This window comes from Rhipicephalus microplus, chromosome 2 (assembly GCF_043290135.1).
Source record: "Rhipicephalus microplus isolate Deutch F79 chromosome 2, USDA_Rmic, whole genome shotgun sequence".
Classification (NCBI taxonomy): domain Eukaryota; kingdom Metazoa; phylum Arthropoda; class Arachnida; order Ixodida; family Ixodidae; genus Rhipicephalus; species Rhipicephalus microplus.
In genome coordinates, this window is record NC_134701.1 from 282100333 (window position 1) to 282117157 (window position 16825).

A 16825-nucleotide genomic window follows, 5' to 3' on the forward strand; every position below is an offset into this window, starting at 1 on the left:
TTCCTTGATGGTACGGAAGCAGAGTTGCGCAAAAGTCCGCGATTATGTTCAACGGCTGTGCAGTGAAGCCTATCGCGCGTGCTGAGCAAGATTGCCTTGTTGCAGTGAGGCGATATATTGCTATAGGTAGCGGAAATGCTTGATGCCCGTGTGCTTAGATTTAATTGCATGTTAAAAGACCCCAGGTGGTTGAAATTTTCGGAGCCTTCATGGCGTCTCTCATAATATATTGGTTGTTTTGGGACGTTAAACTCAACAGTTAATTAAATGAGGTAACATAATTAAAAAAAAGGTAACTCATTCGTAATAACACCGCAGCGCCATTTTTACACCAGACTACAATGCACTAGCTTTGGTAATCCGGCCGAAACAATGAAATCGCAATTGGCGCTCGAATTTCGGCTTACTTTGACACTATGTCTGGAGTCTCCACAACGCGGATATCGCGAGTATCTGCGAACGAAGGTGGATTTGCGAAATAGCACCGCGAACGTAAAGCCTACCCAGCGGTGGTTTACGTTACGCAAAGGTTTACGTTCCCTGAAGACCCACTCGTGCGCAGATTCCATCCGGTAACATGGCAACGCAAATCTTATACGTACAAGCTAAAAGCCTTTAATGGTGGTCACGATGAGACTGAAGTCGGTGCAGCCAGAGAACGCGCGGGCTCCGTGCCATGGTGCACGTAAAGTTGGCTTCGCCGCACGAATTGAACATTTGGCGTCACTTTGCACCACGTGACACCGGACGGATGGATGTTTTGATATGGCTGTACCCTTTAGATCGGGTGACGGCTAACGCCACCTAGCTGTAATACTTATAAACAAAAACTAGATTTATCTTTTTTTTTTCCCCCTTCAAATAGTGAAGTTAAGAAATGACACTTTGCAGTGAAGGATTTAGTTTTCACTCGTGCCTTGATTATAGCCACCAATCAGATAACCTCCTCCTAGTTATTTTTACCCGCTTGAAGCCTATTTTGCCCCCCACCCCCCCTGTTCCTTAACCATAGGGAACTAGCTAGTTCACTGTACTGTAACCCCAGTGCTTTGAAACGCTCTGTGCCATCATCCTGAACGATATGGTGGAGCCCTTTACAAAACATTATCAAGTGTTTGGCAGTTTCCTCCTCATCTACACACGCACTACATACCGTGTCTACTCTTTCGTATTTGGCTCGATAAGTCTTAGTTCACAATACTCCCGTCCTGGCCTGACACAGTAGAGAACTACCCCGAGAATTATCATAGATCCTTTCCTTTGCAATTTCCTGCTTAAAAGTTCGATAGATCTCTATTGCCGACTTCTTAATAGCAGCGCGAGCGCAATAGCTGCACGAGCACCAATATTATACCAATGTCAGCGCGAATGGCGGAAAGAAAAGGTATGTGAAACTGCTAGCTAAATGCAGTTTCTCTAGGCCACGCACGCTTATTGCGACATCTCGCTGGTAGTGCTAAAAACACAATAATTCCTCCTAGGTGGCCATCACCAGTGGTAAGTGGTAAATATAAATAACTTGCTATTTCGACGCTCCTTCGTAGCTTAACGGCTAACGCTTCGCACTCACAATTCGGAGGTCAGACGTTCAATTCCGCGCACCAGAGTCTCTTTCTGGAATATTTTCCTTCTTGTCTTTTCGTATATATAGATACGTATACACATACGGAGAATGATGGCGACGCCGGTGACGAAATCCAGCCGAGAGTGTTCATAAGATTGTTATCGAAATAAAATAAATTTTCGCAAATCCGGAATTTCTCTGGTGGCTTCGAATGCCTATGTTCGTGGAAGGGGCTTTTATCTCCACATTGGAAAAAAGTTCACCGTCTTAACAGGTGTTTGCTTTTGTTGTTTCTTAAAATCTATGGTACGGAGTATTTATATGGTTAAAATACATTAGCACTCCGCCAACTTTGACGCTTAGCTTAGTGGTCAAGACACTCGCCTTTGAACCATTACGCCCCAGGTGTGAAACCCGACCCCACTAACATCTTCTTTTTTACTATTTCCTTACAGGAGTTCTGTTGCATTTTTAAACGCCATAGTATTTTATTTATTATACACACTCCCATTTCTGAATGATCTCCAAGATGTGCTAGTTGCTCTTGCTGTAGAGGGACAACTACGTAGTGGCACGAAAAACCTTACTTGAATGTCCTCCACATAACGAATCTGTGTGATAATAAGCGCACTTACACAGCAAAGGCACTTTGATGAAAAAAAAAAATGATGCATTCCTGGTTTCCTTTTGTTTCTGATCTGGTGAGCTTGCATCCCTTGCCCTCTTTCTCAGCACAGGGTTGCCAGCCAGTTTAAGGACGGGCTAACATCCCCGTACTTCCGCTTCTTCCTTCCTCCTTTCCTTTCTTCTGAGCTGAAGCTTCCCCTGATGCATTGGCTTTCCCACAATGCATGTTAAAAAGCAGCCGAAAAATTTGAGGCCCTTATCACCACTGATAAGGCTCAACTTTAGTCTGACGTCACACCGTGCAACGAAGGATATCTGTGCGTTTACATTGGCGCATCCAGAGCTGAAGCTTCCCATGATGCGTTGGCTTTCCCGCAATGAATGTCAAAAAGCAGCCGAAAAAGTTGAAGCCCTTATCGTCCCTGATAAGGCTCAACTTTTGTCTGACTTCACACTGTTTTTCGACTGCTTTTCGACATTCATTGCGGGAAAGCAAACGCATCAGGGGAAGCTTCAGTTCTAGATGCGCCAATGTAAACGCACAGTATATCTTTCGTTGCACGGCGTGACGTCCGACAAAAGTTGAACCTTATCAGTGGTGATAAGGGCCTCAACTTTTTCGGCTGCTTTTTTACGTGCATTACGGGAAAGCCAACGCATTGAAAGAAGCTTCAGCTCGGGAGACTAATAAAAACGTACAGTATATCCTTCGTTCCACAGTGTGAGGTCAGACCAAAGCTGAGCCTTATCAGGGGTGATAAGGGCTTCAACTTTTTCGGCTGCTTTTTGACATGCATTGCGGGAAAGGCAACGCGTCAGGGGAAGCTTCAGCTCGGGAGAATCTAATATAAACGTACAATATATGCTTCGTTGCGCAGTGTGACGTCAGAAAAAAGTTAAGGCTTATCAGGAGTAATAAGGTCCTCATTTTTTTCGGCTGCTTTTTTGACATGCCTTGTGGGAAAGCCAAAGCTTCAGGGGAAGCTTCTGCTTGGGAGGCTCCTACGTGCAAGGGAGGTCCGTCTTTGCACGGTGTGACGTCACACTAAAGTCGAGCCACTATCACAGAGTTTCCTACAATAAATTTCACGCTTATTATTCACCTACATCCCGCAGTTTGTAACCTTGGGACATCTCCTGCATAATTACCTGCACTATATTACCGTTTTACTTATACTCGACGAATAAAGATTGATTGATGGCTTGATTTACTTACACTACTCGAAAAGGAGACTGTGAGCGGAACTTCTATATAAGTCGATGGTATAGAAGTCGTCTCGATGAATTAAGGTGTCTGTCCTTCCATCCATCTCTCTGACACGTAATACAAATCAAACTGATTGATTGATTGGTTGATTGATTGATATGTGGGGTTTAACGTCCCAAGACCACCATATAATTATGAGAGACGCCGTAGTGGAGGGCTCCGGAAATTTCGACCACCTGGGGGTCTTTAACGTGCACCCCAAATCTGAGCACACTGGCCTAAAACATTTCCGCCTCCATCGGAAATGCAGCCGCTGCAGCCGAGATTCGATCTCGCGACCTACGGGTCAGCAGCCGAGTACCTTAGCCACCGCGGTGGGGCTACAAACCAAACTAAAAAAAAAACGTATATAGAAAACAAAATAAAACTTGCAGGCTGCGTTCAGTTTCGAAACTACTGGCTCACGCTCCAAAAGCGAGTGCCTTACCCACTGGGCTAAAGGCCCAAGCATGCACAGCATCTCTATCTCTTAACCTCGTAAATACACCATGAAGAAATTTGCGTATCAAATAAAGAAAAATCTGAAAGAATGCACTGATTTTTGAAACTAGAGCCACACGCTTCAAATGCGAGTGTTTTACCACTGGGCCAAAGACCCAGGTTTGCAGGATGTGTGTATCTCTCAACCTTATTAAAGCGCTAAAGATAAACAGACATATGAAATAAAGGAAGACTTCCAGGCTGTGCTGAGTTTCAAAAACCCTGGTGCCACACTCTAATCTCGAGTTTGTCAGCCACTGGGCTAAAAAAGCACACTTGCAGGAGTTAGGCCGACTTTCTTTTAGTGAAGATATTTTACCGCTCGAGCCATTTTTCTTCCATGGGTTTCTGGTTCAGTAGGGTAGTCCAATGACCGAAGTCCTATCTTGATTAGCCTCCCTGCCTCTCTCCTTTGTTTACCTCTCTCTCTCCCACATTACCAAAAGAATAAGAGCACGTAGACGAAATCGTTCTAGTGTAAGGAAAATTCATCCTAGTCCGGGAACCAGGACGAATTTTTCTTCAACTAGATCTTTGTTTCTAGAAATTCTTGCGGATTTCCTTGTGGGTTCATGCTACGAATGTGTGGCTGTAATTTCTCCATTTCATAAGCCTTCGCTTCCTTGCGGGATTCCGCAGAACTCACTCGCTGTAACAAGGCTCACCGATAACCGCACCAATTAAGAAAGTAGCACTCTTGGGTAGCTTCGTAGCGCCGTGTTTTACGTCAACATTCTGCAATGAAGTTTCAAATGCCGAAACCATCGCTAAATAGAATGCTTCAAATCGGGGTCATGTGTTACCTGTGTGATGAGTACCCAGAGTTAGGCTCATTAGAAACATCTTCCTTTTCGGTCACAGAATTGCTCGTCACGGAGTTCACGCAAGCAAACGACCCTCCAATCGCGCAAGGGTGAAAGAATAACGACAACCGCAACAAACATGTCATAATATTTCAAACACGTGTATTTCGCACAGGGGAAAGCGAATAACTTTAATACGACAGGCCGTGGAACAATAACATAAGCAACCTCATGTAATGACATTAATCTTGACACTAATATTCGCATATCTGGTTCTTCATTTTACAAGCACACTTGCCGTGGGTTTTCATCACATACACCATCAAATCTCATTGCGCTATTTGTTTTATTATAAAACCGTTGCAACAAGCCCCTTATGGCGAACACAGAATCATCGCTCTATTTAGTTGGCTGCATATCTTCATTTGCTTGTGGAATTTATGACACGAACAAAGCCTTCACGATTGTCGTTAGGATCATCGTGATTAAAACACAACGCGATTCAAGCACACCGTTCAAACTTACACAATGTGACTCGGACTGTTGCTCGTTTTGAGCTTTATTTACATTTTCCCCAAGAAGAGTGGTGTTTCGGTATATTCCGTGGCATCAGAGCTGACATAATATCGCCAACACTGCTGCGACGACTGGACTTCTCGAATATGACATGATGCGTCTACAGAACCGCGTCTCTATCACTTCCAACTGCGTGTCAGCCAGAGCCCACATCTCATCACGTGCCTTCGAGGGCTCACATTAAGGGCATCGGCTGACGCTTTGCAAAGAAGACCACGCAGAAACGAGGTAAACCAGACACTTGTTTTGCCTGTTTTACGAGTGCTGTACAAGCAGCTTCTAACGTGCTCCAGTCCAATTGCAAGTGATCCCTACCACTGTCAGCGCTGTGCTTCGTCACAGTGCTCCTTAGTTAATCTTATTCTGAGGCCTGCGATTCCAAATGTGTGCGTTTACGCATTCAGCGAATGCGCAGAAAGGGTATAGAGTTTATCTTAACGATGCTCGCAAAGCGGCTGTATGACGTGCTCCCACGTTAATCTGTGGACAGGGAAATAGCAGAGCACAACCGACATCGCTGTATAGAAGCAGAACTCGCTGTTAAAACACACGAAGCCTTAATACTAAAACCAGGACTCTACGACAAGCACGCCACGTGGTTTACCGGGAACCACGCTGGAAGAGATGGACGTCAGTTTTTTGAAACGTTTTCTGCTGGGCTCGGTCTTTACCAAAGCGTGACTTATAATTCTGTGCGCTAACGTGTACACACTTCGGTGTGAATACAGGCTAGATGCAATGTCTTCGCATGAGTGTCCATAGATGATGTATTCTTCTCTGTTCGACGTGAGAAATGCTTCGTGAGAGGTCTGCGTAAACAGGAGTGCGAACGGGTGTTTCAAGGCAAGGGCCACGGCATGCCACTGAAGTCCACCGGTCCACCAAGTCCAGCGTCCACTTCCAGCAAGCTCATGATGGCCGCCATGGCCGTCTCGTCGCTTCCTTCACTGTTGCCTTGACTTGCAGCAGTTGGGATGTCCCGACTCACGAAGCTGTTCACCAGGTCCAGATCTAGGATGAAGGAGCAGAACGTAAAGCTACAGGCAAGATCTCTTACTGAAGTAAGTATACGCGAGTGGATCACAGTCTTATTTGAGCGAGAAATTGTTGATACACTTGTTTCACGTATTTGCTATTGCATATTTCTTGTGCTGTTAGATCGTTCGTGACCCGTTAGCAAGCTTGTTGGGTTCCAGGATGCAGGTAACGCGTCGCTCAAAACAATAATAATTAGAAGGAAACTGTCACCTCTGTCTTGGAAGCGAAACAAGTCTAGCCGCCGTGAGCGCTGTATACAATGAAGGTATTACATGTCGTCGAAAGAGTCTTTGTTCGACATGTTTTTTTTTTTCAGCCATTAATAAAACTTCTTGAGGTTTAACGTCCCAAAACCACCATACGATTATGATAGACACCGGAGTGATGGGGTCCATGCAGAAATTTAGACCACCTGGGGTTCTAACGTGCACCTATATCTAAGCGCACAGCCTCCAGCATTTTCGCCTCCATCGAAAATGTGGCCGCCGTGGCTGGGATTTGATCCCGCGACCAGGGGGTTAGCCAGTGATGTTCCGTGTAGGGAATTTTCACTTTACCGGAGAATTTATGCCCGTCATTTCGAGCCAATTGGAAAAAGTAATCTTCGTGATATTGCAGAGAATTTCAGAGAATGGTTAAATTCTTCTATGACTACCGATAATTAGCGATCACAGTGCGCCTTCGTCTGCGGTGATCGGTTCTGGCGCATGCACCACGCAAACATAGTCTTTGAAATTTGTTTCTGATATTTACGCGGGGCGATTTCTAGTTCACTATTGGTGTTAGACTTGAAGCCCACAATGTGCAGTGTACTAACAGTATACGAATAAATGCAGTCATGCTTTTGTCGAGAGGCAGTGGATGGCTAAAGTCGCCCTCCACTGCCAAAATTCAAAAGTCGCCAGCACGTGAGACACGTGTAACTACAGTGTGTGTGCGTGGATGAGTGTGGAAATTGGTACTGTTGTGCAGGGAAATATGCTGGGAATTTCGTCAACGTTTCCAGGGAAAATTTTCCGAAATATGAAATTTTCATGTCTCTGAATGGGAATTCTTCGGCATAGTACGGAACATCACTGGGGTCAGTACCTGAGTGCCTTAGCCATTCGACAACCGTGGCGGGTTTGTTTAGCCATTACCGTACGCCTACTCAAGGCTTAATTCTTCTCGGCATGTGACCACGCTTGTAAACAATACAACACTGAAGTGTGATGGCTTAATTGTGTAAATTCGCCAAAAAGTTCTCTTTCTGGTGTCATGATACCCTCACTGATGGCGAAACTCAAGTCATCACAGACTGTGCGTACTAATTTCAGTCGCTTTTTAATATTAATAACTGATCACAACACCGCGTCACAAACTGGCTTCTTTAGGACATAGTGCGAAAACCAGCATTACGCGAACTTCGCACGTATGGTGCTGGCATAAAATGTGCTGTTCGGAAAATTACAAGCACTTGTAGTATTCAACCTACTGCTCTAAAAAAATAAAATCTAATTCGGGTAGCCCGGACCAAAGGTTGAAAACACTTCGAATGAATATTCATTCAATAGTGTGCGTTCTTATTTTCTTTTCTACCTGAGACAAAAATATAGCGCTTAACCAAGCGCCGCAGGCAAATAAATAGCTTCATACATTGGTTTTAGACTTCAGCAGAATAAAACGTCCATGTGCACTTCTAAGCAGCCGTTACTTATTTTCGACATCAATTCGCCAGTGCATATCAGGAAATAGAGTTGTGCTCAGCAAAATATCAAAATGTGGTTGTACTCCCCACGTGATATCATTCCAAGCAGTAAACTTTCCGTTCGAAATCCCGGACACATATTTAAACAAAATTGCAAGTTACCTTGCCCCAACGCATGTAATGCTTGATTTGGATTCCTGCTATGATCCTGATGTTTATTCTTTGCAGCCGTCGGATCAATGCTGCCGAGGCCGGATTTTTTAAAGGTTCCCTCGTTTAAATTACCGACGATTGTTGTCATCGCTTCTAGGTAGATACAAACTTTAAGGTGCAGAGCCGCATACCCGCACAATATATAGCCCAAGTATACGGTATTCGACACACATGACTCAAATAAAGAACTTCATGACATATACACAACATGGTTTTCACGTTATGTCCGAACCAGACACATGCTCTCATAGCGTCATGCCCCCCTATGCCGATTTTGGTCTATACTAAAGTAATGAGGCAACTACGAGAGCAGCAATACGTAGCTGGCCAGATATCGGTAGATAAGTAAATAGAAATGCTTAAAGTACCTTTCGTCCTCGAGGTATTGCTTCGCGTTAAAAAAAAAATCATTGAGTAATACTGTTAGAGAGGCTGCTATAAAAAATGTATTTATGCGGAAAGTTGCGAGCTAATGCATAAAAAGCGTCGCTTATTATACTAATGCTTGCATAACACGCATATATGTGTTGTCCCAGCGCATGATGTCCATGGCTGTCCTTTTTTATGTTATTTAAGAATGTTCTGTGCATAAAAATCACATCAAAATACAAGTGCATTCATGAAGTTTTGTCTCTCACTATCCGCCGGTCGCGGGTTCGAATCCCGGCTGCGGCGGCTGCATTTCCGATGGAGGCGGAAATGTCGTAGGCCCGTGTGCTCAGATTTGGGTGGACGTTAAAGAACCCCAGGTGGTCGAAATTTCCGGAGCCTTCCACTACGGCGTCTCTCATAATCATATGGTGGTTTTGGGACGTTAAACCCCACATATTAATCAATCTCTCACTATCACGAAAGAAAACTGAAATCAAGCGTAAAATAGTAGTCTTTGAAACGAAGATACAGACAAGAAACAAAGAGTTGAAGAAATATTAAACGATCATCGACAAAAGCCAATGTGCATCCGCGAACACAATGACCTTGTTCATACCGAGCTTCGCGCTCCAAGATCAAATAAAAAAAAAAAAGGCTGACCATAGCAACTACATGTTTGAAGCGCTTGCTTCAAATGGGAGACGGCTTGACGATTACAATAAAGTGCAGCGCTTGTTCATATACCAGTAGTAATGAGATAAGCTTTCGTTGATAGTATGATTACTAATATCTAAATAGCCGGATCGTCACTACACAAATGAGAGCGATTAGCGAGGCTTACTTCTTGGCATCCTCGGCCTCCGACCTTGCAGCTCCGGCATCCTCCTCTTTTGCGTCCTCCATTTCACTGAGGCAAGAAACGCTGAACATTAGAATTGTGCATTGCTGAGTTGATGGTAGTACATATGCATTGGCCACCGTTCCGTTACACGAGCAGTAGTGATAGAAAATAAGAACAGCAGTACGATTGTTTCGTTCCGTCATGATTGTGCAATTTTACCGTGGCCAACCCAACCGGGCAAAGTTGCGGCGCAATCAGTCGGAGCACTTACGTCATTAGGAGCAAGTCGTTAACAAATGGCGAGTTTTCGACGAAGCTCGCACATTAGCATGAGACACTTTTTAACATGCGCGCATTTTACGTTTACAACAAGAAGAACTGTTCTACTCCTTACATGTAAGAACCGGCCATATAAACGTATACACAAATGAAATCATTGCGATTGGGTGTGATGTTACTCGTTCTCTGAAAGCAATGTTTTGATACGATCTACAGGATAGAACTTTTCTCCAGTTTGAATAGAATGCTGTAGCAGCTGCTGTAGGTCTGAAGTAACGTGTGGTCATTCCCTCTTATTCATTGCAGGATACCATGAGGCTATCAGTTCGCAGAAACAAAAAGGATGTACTGAGAAAGAAAAATGTGTTGTGTTTTGTACGTCCAACGTAATGTCATCCACAAAAGTAGCACCCGGTGTAACTGAGCTCAACTATGCGTGTTCTGGGCTCAGATCCAACTTCAAGTATAATACTGACACATGCGCGGCCGCAATGTCAAGCTGTCCTCATATTTACACGCGTGTTGCAATCAGAGCACATGCCATTATCGAAACATGCACGTGTGTCAACCTGGCTACGCACACATGGAACTGAAAGCTAAACACAATCTTTGTCGCTATGTATTAACGCCGTGAATCGACCGCACGTGTACCGTTGTTGTGGACGAAAATGGCGCAACATTGCTTTTGGCATTGATAGATTGATATGTGGGGTTTAACGTCCCAAAACTACTATATGATTATGAGAGACGTCGTAGTGGAGGGCTCCGGAAATTTAGACCACCTGGGGTTCTTTAACGTGCACCCAAATCTGAGCCCACGGGCCTACAACATTTCCGCCTCCTTGCTTTTGGCATTCAAACATTTCATCTGCTTTGTGACACCAGGCGTTAATAAGCACTTAAACGCTGGGCATAGACGTCATACTAGGTAATCAATTATCAGCGATACCTTTTTCAAATAGATTTTTTTTTTGTGTCCACGAAGATACTCCTGCTCGCAAGTGTTGCAGAGAGCCAAAAACTGGAAATGGGGTCAAATATTTCAAAAACGACACATGAAAAATCCTTGAACACGGGTGTCGTTGAAACTGACATTTCAACAAGTGTCTTCTTCGGAGGCTTCAACTGCATTCCTTAGTGTGTTTGTGTGTGTTTCGTCTGCTCTCCACCAATCAATAAAAGCAGAAGAGAAGGAGATGGCAAGTGAAAAAAACGAGGGTGGGGTGGGTCCGAAAGAAGGAAAGGACAGGGAGCCAACTCACTTGCCCTCTCCTACTCTTCTACTTTCATTGGGCGAGAGTGGACGAAACTACACACACACACAGCAGGAAAAGGCTGCGCTGCAAAGTTGAGGACGAAAAACTGGACTGGCACAGGGAAAGCGCATTTAACAACTGAAGTTCATTGAAATAAATAGCAAAAAAAGGAGGAGTAACATACAAGGGGGTGGGCACTGCAAGCTTATCACGCATGCTCCTATAGGGGTGCTATCAATGCCGTAATACACGTGCTTTTATCAAACTTTTTTTTTTCATTTTATTTGTTTCTGTAAACATGCCACGTGTCTATCCGGAAGTGCTATCGAAGGTGCGCTAACGCATGTGCCAAACTTCCCAGACACCATATAGTAAGCTTCAATGATTGTTCTCCTGATTTTATCTAATTGCTGTGAGCCAAACTGGTACTATCCCCGAAGCTAGGTTGACACCTGCAATGAAAGCAGTGTTGAGCAAGATTGCCTTCTATGGCACGCCTACTACAAAAATTAGTGTTCCTGGAGGCTTATATTAAGGCACCTGCCCATCTGTCCGACGTAAAATGCACCACAGCTCAAGGGAATCAAGTACACCACTCCACCCTGCTCTCAGCGAATATTTTGACGTGTCTAGCCCTACATGCTTCTTCTCTGGCGTCGCCTTTCAGAGCCTCCGGCGTTATCTTTTTACACAAGCCTACCAGTTTGTTGGGCGCAGAGAAAACTACTTGCACACCATACCGGAAAGCCACCTTCTTTAATCTATCGCTACTGTGTGCGTGTACGGCAACACCATCACCGGGCTCTTACTTCGTTCCTTCGCCTTCACGGGGCTATTTAACTCTTTTAGGCAGCATTCCGCCACTGCAGGCAAGACACCGTCTGGATAGCCACTCTTTTTCAAGCGCTCTATTTACAATCTCATACTTTTGTCTGTTCTGTGCTGACACGATTTTTCGGTCACCTGCAACATGCACGATTTTACAATGTATCTCTTCGAGTTTCCTGCGATTAGATTGAAATGGCCAGATAGGTCTACCGCTACGTGTCTTGTACATCTATTGATTGATTGATTTGTGACGTTGAACGTTCCAAAACCACCATATGATCATGAGAGACGCCGAAGTGGAGGGCTCCGGAAGTTTCGACCACCTGGGGTTCTTTAACATGCACCCAAATCTGAGCACACAGGCCTATACAACATTTCCGCCTCCATCAAAAATGCAGCAGCCGCAGCCGGGATTCGATACCGCGACCTGCGGGTCAGCAGCCGAGTACCTTAGCCACTAGACCACTGCAGCAGAGCTGTCTTGTACATCCAGCACATGTGTTCCGACCCAGCGCTGATTTATAAATCTAGGAACTGCAGCCGATTGTCCACCGTGAACTCGAACGTGACATAAAGGCCGCTATGTGCCGAATCAAAAACAGAACAAACCTTGTCGATTACAGAATCAGTGGCCGTGTCAACAGGGTTGGACACACACGCAGATGTGCTAAGGTCTAGGCAGATGCTGCTACGAAGTAGACACTCGCCGAAACGTCACCTTGAAAGACATCCCCCCCCCCCCCCTCGTGTTCAAGGACTTTTTACCTTTCCAAGCGTCCATGATTCCTTAAACTTCTGCATTATTCAGAGAGAAGAAAACGAACGCACGGGAAACTAATTGAAACGTCAAAGAAAGCTCCACTTTTATGGAACTCGCCAGCATCTCCACTGTTTCGTCATTGCGATTAACGGAGTAGCTGTAAATGTCGTACCTTTGTAAGGTAAGTGCTTTTTGCAGCAGTTTCCAGTCTTGGAAGCTGTTCCGGACTGGCGATGCGGACTCTTCTGTCCGTGTAACATCTGACTGTTCACGGGGCGGGGACGAGGCGCTCCCCACCTCGACGCCGTCGGTGGCACGGCAACCCGGCGCTGCTCGGGTGATCAGCGAGCAGTGGTGACCATGGTGCTCAGGTGGTGGCCCTGTCGCTGACGTGCTCGGTTGTCCGGGGCATGGCATCAGGGTTGTCAGAGGGCACCCAACTTGGTCACTCAGGGCACCAGCAACAACCGGGTACCTTTTGCTGATCCTGCTGCCGCGGAACGTGCGAATGTAGACAAGAAACCAGGTCACCGCTGAGGTCTGCAGCCTCTGATAGAAGAAAATAGTCCCTAAAGAGGTCCTGCAACTCGTTCCCCAGTAGCTTCATTAAGTTAGTTCATCACCTCCTGAGTAAAGTGCCACAAAAACTTTCTTTAGAATGCGTCAAGTGTGAGCGCAGATACAGAAATTTGTCGCACGCTCTAGGCACTTTGTTCTCACCAAGCGCGTTGAAAGCTGCGCAGGAGGGGAAGAAGGGGCTGGCAAGAAGACCAGAAGTTACGTCTGTTCACCAGCGCACGCCATAGCCTTGAGCAAACGTAAAGACGAGCAAGTTTCGGTATTAAACCTCGAGCCCTTTACTTTTTTCATTACTGAGCAGGCTTACCTTCAGCGCTGAAGGTAATCAGACGCACGGATTACTTTTGGCGGCTTACCTTTGCCCACTTATCGTTGCCAAAGCAAAGATGCATCAACGTTCGCTTTCGGAAACACGAACGCTCACTATCAAAGCCAAAACCGCACTCTTTCGCCGCTCATTGTCACGAATGCGGCTGCGTACCTTTCTTCAACGACACAATAATACTGTCGGATCATAAAAAAGATCAGTTGCAAGTGCAACTGCATGCAAGTGCAGTCACACGTCCCTGCCCCGTTAGAACAGCTGATATCTGTACGCGATCATGTACGCTGGTGCATGTGTCGTCCGGCTACGTCAGACTTGAAAATATTTTTGAGATCTCATAATGCCGAAAAAGTCAAATTTACATTGCGCATTTGAGAAGAGGCATGCTATAGTACTCCCATCCTCGGCCAGGGGGCGCTGCGCCACACGCGTTTCGCCGCTTTTCTTGCAAAAGCCGGTCGCTCAGTGCCCCGCGCTCGCTTTCTGCCTGTGCTATCTCGGCACGTTAAAGCGCTCTGCACGCACTGTCACCTGGTCGCCCTCCACCTGCAGCAACTTCAGTGGATGACGCTAAACTACAACTGACGTTAACCCAACGTGACAGCTGTATCATAGGAGTGCATATGTAAACGCTTATAAAATTACACGCTATAGCACTGTGGCCATGCACGTTTGACGTTTCAGCAACACAAGATCTGTTTCCATAGCAGTCCGTAGACCTGGCGTAGATCTGCGGTTGAATACTTAACTATCACGCAGTATGCTTGGATTAGATTCCTGCATGGGCTCTAATATTTTTTTTACATTAATCGAGTGAACGCTGTCGATGTCGGTTTTTCTAGTGCTCTCGCACTCAAACTAGGAATGTCTGTTCTCGCCGTTCGTAGGTAGATGTAAACTGTCTATCATGAGAGCATCTTGTATATTACCAATGTACGCCTTGCTTATGTATACGAATACTTGACTTTGGAAAACGGAATGGCCGTCTGGCACTACAACTAACTCGTCCCTTATGATCAAGTACTGCCAGAACTGGTATAAAAGTTTTAAGAGTGATGTGCAAGCAGTTTTTTTTGCAGTATTGAAGTCACCAAGAATCACGTCGATCATTGTGCGCGGGCTTCTTACAAGTAATAACAAAGACTACGTTGGTGACTAAGGAGGCCGCCGACCCAGCTTTCCTCTACCAAACCTGTAGACTCAAAACCTTTTGTACTCAAGACCTTTTGAGTTCAAAACCAACTCCGAACCTTTTGAAATATCTAGGAATCGGTATGTCTTCCGTTAACATTGTACACAATAAAAAATGCACAGGCCACATGTACGCATTGCCGATATATTTATTCGCTTTACCTTAATCACACTATCCCTGGCGTACATCGTAGCAGTGCCATTCGCGTCTACCGGTTGTAAGTTCGACCACGGCCACTGGATAAAAAAACAAGGTTTTTTATCCAGGCAGTGTTCGTGCACTCCGTTTTTACTCCATCTGACAAGACCGTATGACAGCTTCATACAATGCACGACGTCTCGAGCGAGCCATTACTGTCCTTGACTGATATCTAAGGCGAGGGAACACTGAGAAAAAAAAGCGAACACCACCAATGCCAGTATTTCTTGTTCTGAGGGCTTAACCATGCACCAAATCATGAGCTTCACGAAGAAGCTGCCACGTAGGCCCCAAGTCCCCTGCAAAGTCGTCCATGGTTATGTCCCACACAGCAAGACCGGAAGTCCTGCGCACCACAGCTCGCTTAGAGCGCAGACTGGCGCGGTCTTCGAAGCCGATCCACTGGTCCCCCGAATAGGCCACGGAGCAGCGTGAAAAGCCATCTATTTCGCGGTGCCAGTGCGAGGCGTTACGTATCAGTGCTTCCGTAACCTCATAGTAGCTCGCCAGACCTGATCTATTTGTGTGGCGAAAGGGCCGGCCGGGACCTAGAACACTCATTCCTGCACGGGTCATCTTTATCCAGTGTCGCTTGAGGGTAAACGTTGCGCTGGCAAACGAGACACTCAGCACGGTCTTTACAAGCATGTGATCCGTGACCATAGATAAATCATCGAGTACTGAGGAAAGACCCATCTGACCGTTGTGGCGTGCCCTGAACACTGGCCGCATCGGGCTCTGGCACGTGGCGACCGGGAATGTTGCCGGGTTCACGGTCCTGTGTGTGTCCACGATGACGAAGTCCAGCCGGCTGTAGAGTGCGGGGACGTGATATCCTTCGCGCCTCCTGGCAGCCTCCCACGGTATAACAACGCTCACTCGGAGTTCCTCCTGGTCGAAAACGACGCGCATGGTGTTCACGAAAGTGCTGAAATTGGTGCGATCATCTCGGGTCGGGTACTTCCAGTAGAGAACCAGACCGGCGAGTCCATTTCGACGCGACCAGGATGCCGCGTTGCGCACGAACGCGAGCCGCGACCTCCTCTCGCGCATCAGTAGGCGGAAGTCTTCCGAATCTGCGGCCTCACCGCCGACGCAGGCCCAAGTAGGTGCCGAGAGCGCGACCATTTTAAGCAGTGCCTCGGCATCTTCCACGGGGCGCTTGAAGCGCAAGTCTCGCTTCTCCACGTCTAAACCCAGGGATACCAAGACATGCGCGTCGCAGAGTATGGCCGACGCGTTGTCCACGTCGAAATGGTGCGGAGAGCCGGGTGCAGCGCTGTAGTTCGCGAAACATAGAACGATGCGGCTCGCGTCTTCGTCCAATTGTCGTTGCATGGCGATTTGAGCACCAGACCGACCGTACTGTTGTTGGGCGTCCGCACTTGCAGCGAGGGTGACTCCCATCAGCGGTACGGCGTCGTCGTTGATTGACGTCCAGTAGTGCTCAAAAACGGCTGCGACAATGGCGATGCACGCGCTGGTCACAGTGAGCACACCGAGGACGAGCAAAGCCATGAGGCAAAAATTATGGTCGCGCATTATGTAGCGCAGGATGGATTCGTCGTCGCTGGAAATCCGTCGCGAGGTACTGCGGCGAGCAGCGGGGGCGTCATTGTCTTCCATGGCTCAGTGAGATTCAAGGTGAACGTGAACCAAGCAAACCACGTCGAATGCTTTCTACGGTAAGAATTGAATCACGAAAACGCTGCGGCACTGACGAACGTCGTGAAAGTCACAGCGATGCCGGCGGAGCCTCCGCTTCACGAAACAGCACAAGCTGTAGTTGTTTGGTTGACTGTAGCTGTTCTCTGGTTGACCCAACACAGAAATGATGCAACTCCTCGTGGCCTCGCGACTGGGATGGTGATGATGATGGCCCGGTGTCACGAACACAGAGCAATACAACAGAACCCCTTTGTTTTTCATAGACAGTTACA

The 16825-nt window shown here is 46.5% G+C and overlaps 2 protein-coding genes across 2 annotated transcripts; both read right to left on the reverse strand.

Moving 5' to 3' along the window:
- Positions 1-5983: 5983 nt before the first annotated feature.
- Positions 5984-14875, reverse strand: LOC142795183 (uncharacterized). The gene is made up of 4 exons (XM_075886015.1): positions 14849-14875; positions 12764-13140; positions 9469-9534; positions 5984-6328 (listed from the first exon to the last, which is right to left on the reverse strand). The coding sequence occupies exons 1-4, from the start codon at positions 14873-14875 to the stop codon at positions 6262-6264; spliced, it is 537 nt and encodes a 178-aa protein (XP_075742130.1). The 3' UTR covers positions 5984-6261.
- A 250-nt stretch (positions 14876-15125) lies between these two features.
- LOC119163290 (chitinase-3-like protein 1) lies at positions 15126-16511 on the reverse strand. The gene has a single exon (XM_037415256.2). The coding sequence runs from the start codon at positions 16509-16511 to the stop codon at positions 15126-15128; it is 1386 nt and encodes a 461-aa protein (XP_037271153.2).
- Positions 16512-16825: the final 314 nt, after the last annotated feature.

Bases quoted from the DNA above. Each gene is read 5' to 3' on its own strand.
- LOC142795183 (XM_075886015.1), bottom strand. From the start codon at position 14,875: ATGTACGCCAGGGATAGTGTGATTAAG. The intron at 13,141-14,848 runs GTAAAGCGAATA...TTCTTCTATCAG, and splicing joins CCAGGGATAGTGTGATTAAG to AGGCTGCAGACCTCAGCGGT. The intron at 9,535-12,763 runs GTACGACATTTA...TTCTTGCCTCAG, and splicing joins AAAGCACTTACCTTACAAAG to TGAAATGGAGGACGCAAAAG.
- LOC119163290 (XM_037415256.2), bottom strand. From the start codon at position 16,511: ATGGAAGACAATGACGCCCCCGCTGCTCGCCGCAGTACCTCGCGACGG.